Source organism: Myiozetetes cayanensis, unplaced genomic scaffold (genome assembly GCF_022539395.1).
Source record: "Myiozetetes cayanensis isolate MyiCay16 unplaced genomic scaffold, myiCay2020 scf5-8, whole genome shotgun sequence".
In the NCBI taxonomy this organism is placed as follows: Eukaryota; Metazoa; Chordata; class Aves; order Passeriformes; family Tyrannidae; genus Myiozetetes; species Myiozetetes cayanensis.
The window spans coordinates 5,082,969-5,097,743 of record NW_026087742.1 but is presented as its reverse complement, the minus strand read 5'-3'; the positions used below and the strand labels follow the sequence as shown (position 1 = coordinate 5,097,743).

Genomic DNA, 14,775 nt, shown 5'->3' with positions numbered 1-14,775 from the left:
TGACTTTGTCCTCTGTAGGGTTAGTCTTGCACAACTGTCCCTTAGCAGGCTTTCTGTGTACTCCTATGAGCTCTGATAAATACGTCTTTGACTTGAGCCATAAAGCACCATAAAATTTATAATAGTTGCTTTTGGACCTTTGTCGTAAACTGAGCATTCAGTAAAGACTTTTCCAAGTTTGCATTCCCTGGTCTGTAGCTGGGTGCCCATGTGCTGCTCTTAAGCAGAGAAGGAGAAATGATAATGTGAATGTTACTGATTGATTGTAGTTCAGTTGAACACCAAGGTTTATGTCCTTTCTGAGTGAGGTGTGCACTTTATCCTTTTAATAACTGTCAAAATTGGGCATAATTCTATTATGAGTTTTTTCTCTACAGGTCTTTGATGAACAGGAATAAAGGCATTGCTTTTTAGAGTCATTAGGGCTGCTACTATCAATATCACTCTGGTGTTTTGTTAAAAGTTACGTTTGAGATCCTGCAGCTTTAATCTCTATGAAAATCTTTCAGTACCAGACTGAGTGTTGTAAGTTTGCAGGCTTGCTTGTTTTTTATTTGGTTGTAATTAGTATGTTGTATCTGCTATAACAAAACTGCATCCCCTGCTTCGAAACAAATTCTGTTCGAATCACTCTTAGCAGACAAAAAAGCCGACCAACAACCACTCAATCCTTAAACTCCTTTATCCTTGCTAACTCCTTAATAGGAATTGAAAGTCCTCCATCCAAGAACAGCGACACAGTTGTGCACACACCTAAGAGGGGCTCCACTGGGGCAGACCAAGGTCCATCTCACCCAGAATCCCACTCCACCAGTGCCCAGGAGAGATGTCCCGGAAAACAAGAACATGATGAGCATAAATGGCACTTTCTCCCCAAATACTCTTCCAATCTATTCAATATAGAGCACTTCCAGAGCCGTATAGAATTTCTACACACAACAACTTCAAGTGTCTCTCCACCTGAGGACTTGTCCATGTCAGTAAACTTCTGGCACCCACATGTTTTAGTAGAGAAGTTCCCCAGATCTTTTTTTTTCCCCAACCATGTTAAGAACCACCTATTTTTTTTTTTTTTTCTTAAGCTTCTTCCCAGCTTCACATATTTACTCCTGGTCCCTACGTTAGGCAAGATGGTGAAGAGCCTGCCTCCATCCAGCCTTTCAGCACTGCTCGTAGTTCAGGAGACATCTGTAACATCCAGTGCACACATTAAATCCAGCAGAGAGTCAGTAGCTTCAACAGTTACTCACTTTACCTTTGATCAGCATCTTGGCCTTCACTGTGTCTGTTGTGTCCTTCCAAAGAGGGGACATGGAGAGAAGTGAACACATATTTACAAGTTGTGATAACACCTCTTCCTGCCCTCTGTTGTGGTTTTCACACCCTGCCTGAAGTCGCCATGGGAAGAGGAATTAAAAAAAAAAACCCACACAGAAATATCTCAAAGAAAAATAGTACAGCCCATCTTAGCTGAATGGCCAACTAAACTCTTGCAGGTTTATAAAGTTACCCCTCAGAAATCTCATCTAGGGTGGGCTTTTTCCCCCCAGTCAAGAGTGATTGATGGCAATTAAGGTATTCCTACAGAAAAAAAAAATGCAGTGCCACTTTCTGTAAGTAATGGTTGCAGCAGTTGAAATTTATTTAATCCAACCTTTCTTCTTTAAACAATTCTGCTCTAATTTCTTTATATTTCCGTGGCAACAGCTAGATGTGTTTAAATGGTGGCTGCTTCCCCCACTTGGCCTTTTGTAATTCCTTTTTCAAGAAAATGGCCTTAGATGTCACCTTTCATTTTCTTTTTCTCTGTTTCTGCAGTTAGCCTTCACTTGTGAGACTTTTTGTAGGACAAGAAACCACTGTGTTGTGGTAAGGCTGCTTTTGAATTAACTGTTACAGCAGGCTAAAATGCATCAGCACCTCAGCATGATACACAGCTAAAAAGGGTAAGGTGTCACCAAAACAGAACTACAAACCATTACCTAGAGTGCCAGCTGTATAAGAATACTTTATTGGGCTGGGAGCTTGGGAAATACAGGCTTATATAGCATTTCTAAGAACCCTTTTCATAATTAAGAAAATAATTTAGAACATAAATAAAATGTAGCTATATCAGGTAGGATTTTCAACATACATACATAGCATTTAGACCACATAACACAAAAGGTGCCAGATACATACTACCACTTTTGCTGAGGGCTAATCTTCTCAACTGTATTTATCTTTCAGGCTCTTGGGAAGTCCACATTCTGTTGATACATGTGGTGGATAAAGTCTCCAGCTTGGCCTTTCTCTGCTGTAGTGGGTGAGCTATGCTGGTGATGAGAACAGCCTGAAGACAGGACATAGCGCAATTCCTCCCCTCTGAGTTATTAAATTGAAATCCTCTTCTAAATTAAGTGGTGCATTCATCCATAAAAAGATACTTTTTTAAAAATCCAGGAGCCTGATTTCCATAGCTGAGTGTGCCCATGGTCACTGTAATAAGTATCAGAGGTAATTTAACGTGCACTAGAGAGAGAGCGAGCACTTAACTTGTACACGCTGCTTCTAAGAGGTCTTGAACATTAAACCCCTTTTGCTTTCTGGAGGCCTATTATCTAGATGTTTTCTAAATCATCAGGTCTGGTTTATGGAAAAATAAAATGTATGTGGCCAGTACTACTCGCATGTACTCACTTAATTTCAGTCCTGGGAAAACAGTCAAAAGTACATAAGTGATAATGGGCTAATTCCAATAGCAATAAGCAGGGCTGATGAGAGGGCTGGATAATCTATCCCTGGTGAGTACTAGAGCCATTAATTCAGTTTTCTCAGTGCCTGTCTGATAGGTGGAGCTCTGACACTGGTATTTTTTTCCCCAGGTTATCTCTCTAGGCTGGAGGATGACAAATATGGGATTATTTTCAATTAGTGGGCTTTAAGAGAGTGGGAATGTGTAGTGCAATAAATGCTTTGTTTGGATACTTGGGTGGGTTTTTTAGCTTAAAACGCTGTCTCTGGTGTAAGTATGTCTACACATGGTTTTAATCAGAAAAAAGTTCAATGCAGAGAAAGCCCAACATAATAAACCCCTTGATAATTATTTTCTTCCTTTTAGGTCACAAAGTCTTAAGGTAAGGTAAATTGTATTCCCATTTTTATAGCTAAACCTATCCAAACCAAACTTCAAGGCACATAATGAATTAGCAAGAATTATCTTTGATAACAAATATTAAAAAAGTCACTTCTACTTGCTACCCTTTTAAGGCAGTCAAATGTTATGCTGAGACAGAGCACACAGTAGGAACAGTGTTGACACCTCTGTACTAGTAAACTTACCCTACCATAAGTAATGACAGCAATTATGGCTTCAAATATACATTGTAGGATTTAAAATTAGGTCCTCCACAACACACTGCATCTGAAGCTGCCTAGAGAAACAACTAGTTTACTGATTCTTCTCTTCTTTTTTTTTTTTTTTTTTCTTTTTTAAACAACATAATATTTACAATATTTACAAAAACCAAAACAGAAATCCACATCTATACATGGAAAAGCTTTACCGGCATTCATGGTGCTCCTTGATAATAGAACTGAAGGTGTTCTGATGTAAACTCGTCTTAACTCTTTTTTCCCGTTGTCTTCTGTTGCAAAACCAAACTCTTACAACTTCTTTCTCAAGGTTGAGCCCCTCAGCCATCCTCATAATTTCTTGAGAAGAAGGTTTGCTTTGTTCTCCAAAGTGCCTCTCTAGGGCTTCTTTGGCAGCAATACTGGATAAATGGATAAAATTTCACCTTTAGAAACTTTTCTGTGCAGTCAAGCTTTCACTGTTAGTTCAGGAGAAGGGTCAAGGAACAGCACTGAAGGCAGTGACTTGGTTTGCTTCCTCTTTTTACACATAAAGGAGCCCCAGAGCACTGAAAGTACACTGTAGTTCTGACAGCTATATTCACGCTGACATGAGCAGCGTGACATGCAGGATTTCAGCAGAGAGGAATTAAAAGGCAAAACTAGCATGAAGTTCAGTGCAGTTTCAGTGTTAATTATGAAATATCTGTGCTTCTTGATGCTCTTTAGGAGATACAACTATTAATTAGTCATAAACGAGGGCAGAGGAATTAGAACAGTCTGCTCCAATCACAGCAGAGCCTCAGGGGTCAGCAAATGCGTTACCTGGTTGTGTCAAATCATTTGGGTTTACAAATGGGAAGATTTGGGAAAAGTTGTGTGCTGTATCAAATTCTGCATCTCACTGTGTATACAGAGAGAGCACTAGAGTGTTTCTAGAAATCACAGAGATTATGGCAAGGTGTTTCAGCAATCACCACACTTTCCAAAAGTCTGCCTTAACCTATTCCTCAAAGTCAGCAGCGACAAAAGTTGAGTGGTTCACTAAACAAAATAATTTAATACTATTCATTTTTCTTATTTCCAGATAGAATTTCCTTCCAATTTTTGTTACATATTCTCAGAAAACATGGAACATCTGTGACATGCTTTTGTGCCACTGGGACGCGTCCAGAACAGCTTCAGCAGTAGCTGTAATTTCTTTGGGCACAAGAGGGCACTTCATGCATTATTCTGAAAGTGAGGTGATGCTATTTCTGCTATAAAAATGCACACGGTGTCTGCTGGAGTTCTACTTATTTCATTACTTCATGTGTGTTATGCTGTTGGTCTCACATTTACACGTCAACTTTGCAATACTTACTAGGGTTACAAAAGCTACCTAATTAATAGCATGGTCTTCTGCACTCACAGAAGCATCATTATTTTGGACCAACAGCTTCTAAGGCTTTGAGCAAAGTATATAATAAAATAATTTCCACACATTCAAATTAAGTAGTTTTTGCTCTGGGTATGACTAATCTAATTTAGTTACTAGGGTTTTTGTTTTAGCATTAGTTAGCCTTCAAACATGCACTAAGAATGGCTGAGAGTAAGGCTCCAGAATTCATGGAAAGCCCATCTCCCTGATTAGTTTCATGTCTTTAAACTGGGGTCCTCTATGCCTTCAAAGGAGTAATTAATATTTTCTTACTATATGGGATTTGGTCCTGAACTTCTCAATTATCTGTGTCCTTGACAACCTGCTGTATTTGATGTTCCCACTGCAGCAGGGTTACATTTAAAAGCAGGAATAATTTTAAAAATGCTTAATACGAGGACTGATTTTTATCAATAGCTTTTAAGACCAGACCTCAAGTTTCTGGCAAATTTATATCTGGGGGTTTTTTATTGTTTCACAATTTATATAATTATTTATGATACCAAAATAATGCAATTTATTTTGGTATAGTATAGAATCTCCCAAAATGAAAACAAGAGTGCTCTGATACCTTGATATATAGCTATAACGAAATTTGGACAGATCTAGAATAAAATGTCTTTTCATACTTTAGTGTGTTGTTGAAAAAGAAGTCTTTGATTGGGAAAAATAATATCTTTGGAATAATTTGGGGTCTGGAGGGTTATGCTGTTATTTTCCACTGGCATGTTTCCAAATACTAAAACTTTTAGAAGCACTAGATGCAGATATTCATTAATAGAAAATAACACTTCAATTTTGAACAGAAGAAAAAGCATCTTAGCCAAAGTGGTTTTCTAACCTGTAAAGCCCTAAATATTTATTACCTTATGGTGGTTCTGCGCTTCCTCTTCCGCTCATTCACTCCAACTTTTTCATTGTATAAAGCTGTATTAAAATAAATAAATATTTTTAAAAAAGAAAACAAAACCTGGCAGTTACATTCTACAGGGAATGGAAAACAAGCAGAATCATCTCCAGAAAAAAAACCAAAGAAGAGTCTTTGACGAGAGAAGAAAGCATAACAGACAGTGCTGCTGAATGAGAGGAGCACCACACGCAGGATCTTTTTGTTGTGTAGGATGGTTGGTCACTGTTTTACCTCCAGATGTAAATAGTTAAAAGCAAAAATGGTGTGGCACCAGTAAAGATGCAAACAGCACTGGCTCTGTGCCTATATACCTGAGGAGCAGTACTCATATCCCTTCCTTGGACATACCTTGCTCCTCCTGCCCTTCGGGGCACGGTCTAGGGAGACGGAGTCTGTTTCCTTACTATCTCACCCTCCAGCTTTGACCCCCTACCTCATTTATTCATCTGCCTTGTCCACTCCACCTTCTGATGGACAAGTCTCTGTTCTCTTCTCAGAGTCAGACAGTGGTCTGCAAACATGATCCTGCCTCAGGCACTCAGCAGCTGCCACCACAGCCCGCCACCAGCGATTCTTGTGATGTGGCAGCCGCAATAGCAGAGCCTCTGCTTTCCAGCACAGTTACAGGGGAAGGAAGCCTTTGGTTCAAAGGAAACTGAAGTGTGTGGCAAAATAACGTTTCCTGCAGTTGAATACAATGCCAAACCCAAAAAGTAGCATGAAGATCACCTTCCCTTTGTTCCCATGCTCAGCAAGTGCTGCCCGGTGGTCGTGCTTTCGCTGCCACCTCCAGGCTTGCTGCTTCTCAGCTCTGCCATTCATCCAGCTGAAAGGGCTGTTCTCAAAGGCAACTACTTTCTTTAAGTCAGCCAGCCTGTCCTAAAGTACTCTTTGCCCAACGAGCCCTATGGCTCTTCCTGAGACTGGAAATTAACTGGGCAAAAGAAGGAGCATTTTAGGTTACAACAAAAAACTCTATGGCATGCTATTCTTCTTCAGGGTTTAAAGACCACTGCTCCAGCTGAACTCAAATCCTTTTCCCCATGGCCATATCTCATATGCCTAAGGTCAGAAGGAAGACTCCTTTACTAATGAAAAATCCCTGCTGCTAAAGGGGCAGTCCTGCAGATCCTAATAATATGCTACAGGACTGGGGCTAGCTTGCTGAGATGGGACTGAAAGAAGTTTCTCCCAGCACCAAGTTTCTCCCATCACCAAGTGATGTTTCTGCTATTCTGTACCCTCCATACATTTCAGTTTGCCCCTCCCTGCTCACCCAAAAAAAAAAAAACAACTAAAATTTAATACAAGCACACCTTAGCATCTAAATCTGGTAAAAAAAACCCTTTAGGCTATGGACTACACTTACTAGTCCTTGGGCATATATATGGCATTCCGATTCAAATGCAAATCAAAATTTAGAGGATTTCAATTCTCTACCTCCTACTTGTTCTGCTTCCTCCAGCCACTTGGACAGTATGGATTTCAGTTTGCAGGCGTTCTTGAAACTCAGCTGTAAGTTTTCAAACCGGCAGATGGTTGTTTGGCTGAACTCAGAGCCGTGCACAGCGGCCAGTGCTTCTCCAACGTTGGTTTGTGTGTAACCTGTCAAAAACAAAGAGGAAAAAAAGTAACTTTGAAGCTTTCCTGAATGTTTAGACCTTCATTTCTGACTCCTGTGGACAGTGTGTGCCTGCAGTGCCTTCAGGATGGGCTCTCTGCAGAGGTCTCTGGGGCTGACTGAGCTGTCCTCAGAAACGTGTTCAGTTTCCTGTAGGTTTCGGTGGAGTTTTACACTCCAAGATTAGGGATTTGAAAAGGATCCCAACACCCAGAATCTTTCTTTATGTAGATGATGCAGGGGCAATAAACTAATCCCTGGTTGCTATCCAGTTATCTGTTGCAACAACTACAGTGAAATGGTCAGAGAATTGCTGCAGTTTCCATGCAGACATTGACTTTGTCTCAGCAGCAACCTGTTTGGTGCTCTGAGCATGTATCTGCCTTGTTCAGGAGGCTGGATCATTATCCTTCTTCTCTGCCTCTGCACCAGAACAGGAAGGATCTAATTGGACACTGAATGTCTCATGAGGCAACTTTTTACCTCTATTTTGGTTGCACTTACTCCAATTCTCTCAGTCTCAGATGCACAACCCATATTAAGTCTGTCTTCCTGTGTAAAGCTCAACCTCAGATTAGTTTCCCTGAGCACATTGCATTTCTCCCATCAGACCACTTAAGCCCAGGCTCCATGTCATTTGCTTGCAATAAAGGAAGTTTTGTTCCCTCAAAAATTCAGGATGAAGATGCAGTGATTAACAACGTGGGGCCTAGCAAACACTTTCCATTGCTGTGCCTGACAACAAAAACATGATACATGGGAAAATAAACCAGGTTCCAGATATTTTTAAACCCTGATTTCTTTTATTTCCGTTTAGACTGAAAAGGAAACACACTAGCTTTCCCACTGTTAAGATAGCACATAGATACCTTTAAACACCTTCTATTTTATAGATTTATGAAACTAGAAGGATTTCCTCTGATTCAAATGTAATAAGTGATAATGACAAAATCGCAACTCTTCAGAGTACTCAGTATTCATAAATGGGCTGCAGGCTCCATCTGCACTGCTGGATGTTATTTTTTTCTTTCAGTACAGTTCAAGAAAGGGTGAGGCTTTTACATTGCAATGAACCCCTATTTCCTACAGGTGAGAAAGACTGGGCTCAGTCCACCTTTGCCCTCAGCTAAGATTGGCCGGTGAAAGACGAGCAGCTCACTGGAGACTCTCAAAGGTGATCCATCTTGCATGAATCAGACAGCAACAAATATATCAGTTGCTGCTGTACCTGTGTCTTGGCACAAGAAAATAAATCAGGAAGGGAAGCTTCCTACTTGTGTGAAAGACTTCCCATGGTTGTCACAGAAATGACACCACAACCTCAGATGAAACTCTTCACGGGGAAGAGGATGGGCATGAGAGGTTAGAGCCCTAAGTTGCAGATAATTTGGAGCTGTGCAGAATGTTTCATCTGCTACTGAATGTAATTTACAGAACAGTAATAATTTCCTCTGCACCTAAGACAAATAATTTAATGGCAGGAAAGTTTAAGTCCCCTTCTGCATGCTAAGCTGCAAAAAGCTGAAGTTCATTAATTCCAATCAAGTGTGCTAGGAATGGAGAAAGTTGGGCAGTACAAGGCAAGATTAGAGTTATGATCAGGCAACTGAAGAGGCCAGACTATAAAACACTCAGGAATAATTGGGCTTTCACTGGAATTTTTCAGCCTTTTGTTTGTGGGCAAAAAAAGCACATACCCAGCTTAATTCTCCGCAGCTTAAATTCGTTAGCAAATTTCTCCAGTTCCCTGATCTCAGGGGAGTCCATGTCGACGGGGTCTTCAACGGACTTGCTTTTTCCTGCGGAACTCCTGCTTGAAGTCCGTGGCAGTGGGATCATCTGTGAGGAGGGGCTGGTGCATGGGAGTGAAGCCGTGGCCCAGGGCACAGGAGCTGGCACTCAGGGCGTGCTCCGGGAATTTATAAAGGCAAGGGGTCAGACTACCTGAGCAGCACCAAAGAGAAAACTCAGTACAGTTATTCTCTACCACTACACAGTGAAAACTTCCCTTCACCATCTCATAATCCTGTAATATTCATTACATAAAATATGAAAGTACCCAAGAGTGAGGATCTCCTAGGAGGTACCGTCTCTTTTTTGTCCAAACTCATGAAAACCAACCAGCAGCCACAACCATGCTCTTACTGAGTAAACAGAAGCACTTAAATAAGATGGCAAATGGTCTAAACCTAAACAAATAAAATCCAAGGTCTAAACTGGAATTAAGGGGCACATCCAGACTGACAGATCTACATCATTTTGAGTCACCTAAAATTTGCCAGTCTCTACTTTCTGGTACACAAAATATTTCCGTGTCAATGCCGTGTGATGCTCGGATGGGATACTACCTTGGCTTAGCTTCAGCATAAAATTTCTTTGGGGAAAGAGCAAAGGTAAGACCTAAAGGCAAAAAAACCCTAACAACCAAAAACCCAGAACACATTCAAAATGACCCTTCTGGTTTAAAAAGAAATTACTCAAGGGCAAAGAACTGCCTTGCATTACCTTCTGTTCACAAATATCAGAAGTAACAAGGAGATTCAGTTAAGAATGAAGGTGGTTTTTTTCACTTGGTATTGTACATAGAGCTAAAGAGTCTATGACCTAAAGGAAGGGTGGAGGGAATCATTAACATTCTTCAGTATATCTGGAGCAGCCAGTAAATTCCAGGTTTTCCGGACATCCTTTCCAATTGTCTAAATTATACAAAAGTTTGTAGAAGAACTCAGAACTGCATTAACCTCCACTGCTTCCTCCATTTATTAGGGTTAGGGTTGTCTTCACCATCCTGAATGCTCTCATCAGTGCTGGAGGTTCTAACCCCATAGGAGCTACTTCATACACTTCAGACAGGCTAACCACAAAAAAAAAAAAAAAAAAAGGACTTTTTTTTCTCAAAAAAAAAAAATACTTAAAAAGAGAAGGACTTGCTTTGCAAGGTGCTGACACTGTTTACCACATTGGGATGGGGCACGCTGCATGTCTGCAAGATGCGAGTCTGGGAGAGACTTGCCGACAGCATCTCTGGAGTTGAAGGCTTGATGCCTAAAAAGGGAACAAAGTAAAGGTGAAAAGAAGAAAGGAGAAGAATAAAGATGTGTTTATTCTGGAATGAAAGAAAATGAACTTGTGAGCAATATATTTTGTCTAATATCCATTAACTTTTCCCAGAGATCTGAACAACGCAAGGAATGTTTGCAACAAGTAGATAAGTGCACTATGTAATAGGAGCAGTTGGACGTTTGTACATCATAAAGGAAATCTACACTCTGTCCCTATGCAGATATATTAATCTAAGATGACTAATTTGAATATTTCCTTCATTCTTAAGTGAAACAAAATTCTGAGTTTGATTTTGGCTTATTTCCAAACCACAGTTACCTCCTGGGAGTTGTGTTAATTTGGTTCATGTCATTATCTCATCGACTGCTACTTGAATAGTTATTCGTACAGAATAAGAGTTCCTCTTTCTTACTGAGCCTGGCACATGCAAAAATGAGCAGGATGGTAGCATATATTTGTGACTGTAAAAATCCATGACCATCTGTCTGATCTGCCTGCAGAATTCAGATATCTTTGCCTTATGTCCCATTTTATTTTATATCTTTGGGCAGGGCTTTGTCAGCCCAGGTACTGGTAATACACAGGTATATTGGGTATGTCACTCCTGGTCCCTCAGAAAGTGATTATCGCCAGGGAAAGTGGACATAGGTTAGCAAAAAGAGCAGCACTCTCCCAGGCTTGTAGAGAGATGTAAGATACAGAGTGATTTCACGAGAGATGCAGAGGTTTTCGGGAAACTCTAGGCACTGACCCCTAATCTCCTAACACTTTCTCTAGTGCCTTAATCCAAATCCCATCTCCTCTAAACAATTGTCTTGGATTGGTCCCTCTAAAGGAAAACTGACTAAAAATCAACATGCTGATAGCTCACCCCAGCTGAAGGTTTGCTCTCTTACCTGCCATCACCCCATAGGTAGATGGTTGGTTTCCATAATGACAGGAGGGCACAGAGTAATGAAGTCCTGCCAAAGCGTGTCCCAGCGTCGTCGTGCCAAAGTGAATGCACAGGAACGTATGAGTTTGGACCAAAGACAAAACAGATGGGACTGGTAAGAAAACATGTGAGGATTCAAGACAGAGCCTTTAAGTTCAGAGAGAGACAGTGCCCTCATGCAGTTTTAGTGTGTAATCAGTAAGCCTTTAACTCTGGGCCATAACCATCAGGTAACACTGCTGGAAGTCCAGACAGCTGGCCAGGTCACTGCAGGTAAACTGCTGCTGTGTAAATAGTGAGACGCCCTCCCAGCCAAGACCCGAAATTGCCATGCTGGGGTCTTGTTGCATTGCTTTTAATATATTCCATGACCATAACCCAGTTTATGTACCCTGCTTAGGAAGGGAAGCATCGAAATCTTTGGAGGAGACCAGTTCCTCTCCTCACAGAACTTTCACACACTGTTTCGTTCAGTCTTACATAAAAACTAATTCCATGTTCTCAGAAAATCGCTTGCCTTCACTGTCATGCAAACCCAACTGTGAATGAAGGCAGCAAGGAAGGCAATATTTTATGTGTGCCTAAGACCATGAGTTTCCAAAGGCAGCAGTTTGGGACGTCTGCTTTGAGGCAGCCAGAAGTCAAAAGTTTTTAAGTGCCAAGACACAAAAAAACATTTCAGAGTGCTTTGGCAAGGAGGTAGAGAAACAGGACGGTAGATTCTGGGCTCCTCTAAAAAGTTAGGCTTAAATAAACATTTTCCAGCAAACACACAATTAATTTATCTCTTATGTTTTCACAGGGCTGTTTCAGATCTCTGTTCAGTAATAGCCAGGGCCTGAAGAACGAGACCATTTTTTTGCTGAGTGTGAAATAAGAGCTATGGTTCTTTCTCATGTATAAGGAGGAATAAAAATGCACATACTGTCCCCTCTAACAACTGCTATAAAATATAATATTAAAAATTAATGTTCACGAGCATTCAGATACGTAAAACCACATTTCAGAGAACACATTCCAGTCATTCAAAGCCATATAATTAATTAGGGATTAGAATCTCTGTTTTTAACAACATTAATCATGACAGTAAAATGTCCTGTTTAGATACACTTATACGGATATTAAATCTACTAAGACAAACATGCTTATACTGATATAAATGCACTGAAAATAAAGACTGTGTTAATAATTCTAATGCATGTAGAATGATGCAACTTTTCTATTGAGATAAGATCTAAGTGTTTATTGGTTGTCTTTTTCTATTATTACATAATCCACCGGCTATTATTTTTATGCATGAAAATACAATTTTCAACTTGCTAATAAAGACTTAAATAGTGAGGATAATCTCGTTCAGATTAAATAATAACAATTAAAATGTTGAGGATAACGCAGAACATCAGCTGAATTACATGGCATAATATTTGAAAAGAAGTATATTCACCTTTTTGTGATGCAGAATTGCTACAACAAATTTTTTAAAAAATTGACATTTAAAATAAGTTGTTATTCAAAATTCTTCCACTGTTTTATTGAGCACAAATTCTCCTTATATGCTTTCACAAGAATAGCATTGTTTATTACAATTTCCGAATCTGTGTATGAAATTTGTACGCCTTTAGCCATTAGAGTTATTGCTGCTTTCACAGGGTCATTTTTTCACAGTGTTTGACCCTGTTTTTACAAGGTCATCTGCTAGATGAGATCCTGCAATCAAAATTTCCCTGGACTGCAGGGTCATTTTGTCCTTGGGAGGCAACTATAAAATATCAACCTAAACATGAAGCAGGCAAGCAAATGCTTTTGACTGCCTGTCATTGTGTACCTCTTATTACAAGTCAGATGAATCTAGAAAATACTACTGTGATACAGATACACAAATCTGACCTCATACAAAATTTAAATTCTCCTATTCCCTACTACTCCTGCCAACCAACAGGATAGTTTGAGCCTCCTGCTTAATGTGTAAGAGCCTGTTATCTATTACCAGTGATCAGTTTTCACCACTTACCTGCTTTTGCTTTTCATTAAAATGTTTTATTACCAATGTATTTCAGGAGAAAGCTAGTTTCTTTTTAAGACTCCAGATAGAATTCTAACCTCAATACCATTTCAGATAAATCAAACTATGTCTTCTTCTGTTCTTGAAACCTTTCCATCAACAACTCCTGCATTTCAGAATCCCACTTCTGCAATATTAAGGAAGATAGACAAAGCTCTCTTTCTCTTTGTCTCTCTCTCAGATAGTTCAGTGATTACATAGGCCAAGTATTTCAGTGTATCTAATTGGATTACATACACAAACATACAAAATTCAAAAATATTGTCAAGGCTTCTACTACCAATTTTGAACACCCCACTTAAATCTTAGTCTTCATTCAGTATGCAACATGCCTTGAAAAGCAATGTTTTTCCTTCTTTAAAGCTTCCCCAAGTGATATTTAGACCTGAGCTGCTTTATATGTATTTCTTATTTAAAGTAACTTATGTTATTTTAAATTGTGGTTATATAATAAACTTTCAATTAATTTACATGACACTTCTCATTGAAGACTATACAGTCATAGCAACAGTGACAGTGTTTGAAGCTGTTTTAAATTAGTGCATTGGCAGCATATTTGAGCCTAATCTCGTAACAAACTTAGAGAAAGCTGCTGATTTAGCTAAAACACAAACATTTGATGATTTTCCTTATTCACTCATATGCAGAGTTTGTGAAATTGCTTCTGCTTTAACGTAATCCCAATCACACATAACATGGACACCAAACACCTTCAATACTGCAGAACTTGATGAACACAGATCGTCCAAAAGCATCGCAAAAAACGAGAGTTAGTGAGAGCAAGATTATTTTTAAAAAGTACCTGTAGATACAACATTGGTGGCATGGTTAGAAACATGCAGGCACTCTGCGGCGCTGTGATGCATTATCAGAGGCAGAGAGGGAGAAGAGTCAGAATTCAGGGGTACAAAGGTGTCAGATGAAGTAAATGCTTGGCAACTCATACCCTCCAACAGGCAAAGAGAGCCGCCTGTCCCCCGTTTTCTGTCAGAACGGATCCTGCGCAATCAACGGCGGCTCCAACCCGACTCCCGGTTTTCACCTGCATATGCATATACAGGAGGGCTCCAGAGCACAGGGAGGTCGTGTGCAGGTATTTATACCACTAGGAAATCCCTTTATCCATTTTAATGTTCCTTTCCCAGCAATATTGCCATGCTGCTATAGAGCCTCCTTCCTTCCCACACAAACACAATACGCGCCCAATTAACGGGGGGCTGAGGGGGTGGAGGGGGAAGAAGAGGGAAACCAGAGACATGATTTGACAGATATTTTCAATTAGGTCTTTTGTAAAGGACAATCACCAAGAAAAAAAAAAACAACATATAAAAGTATCATCAAAGTCAGTAGCAACAGAGAAGCTTACTGCTAAGTAAGTTTCCACAGTTAACACCTGCCCCCAAAATCCCATCCAAGCAATTGTCTGGAAGGC

The 14,775-nt window shown here is 39.9% G+C and overlaps 1 protein-coding gene across 1 annotated transcript; it reads right to left on the bottom strand.

Moving 5' to 3' along the window:
• Nucleotides 1-3,499: 3,499 nt before the first annotated feature.
• Nucleotides 3,500-14,287, bottom strand: POU1F1 (POU class 1 homeobox 1). Its single transcript, XM_050333348.1, is given in 8 exon segments — nucleotides 3,500-3,755; nucleotides 5,620-5,680; nucleotides 7,104-7,268; nucleotides 8,982-9,081; nucleotides 9,083-9,224; nucleotides 10,212-10,329; nucleotides 11,244-11,393; nucleotides 14,146-14,287. Coding segments are annotated over 8 exon segments (1,092 nt in total). The 3' UTR covers nucleotides 3,500-3,541.
• Nucleotides 14,288-14,775: the final 488 nt, after the last annotated feature.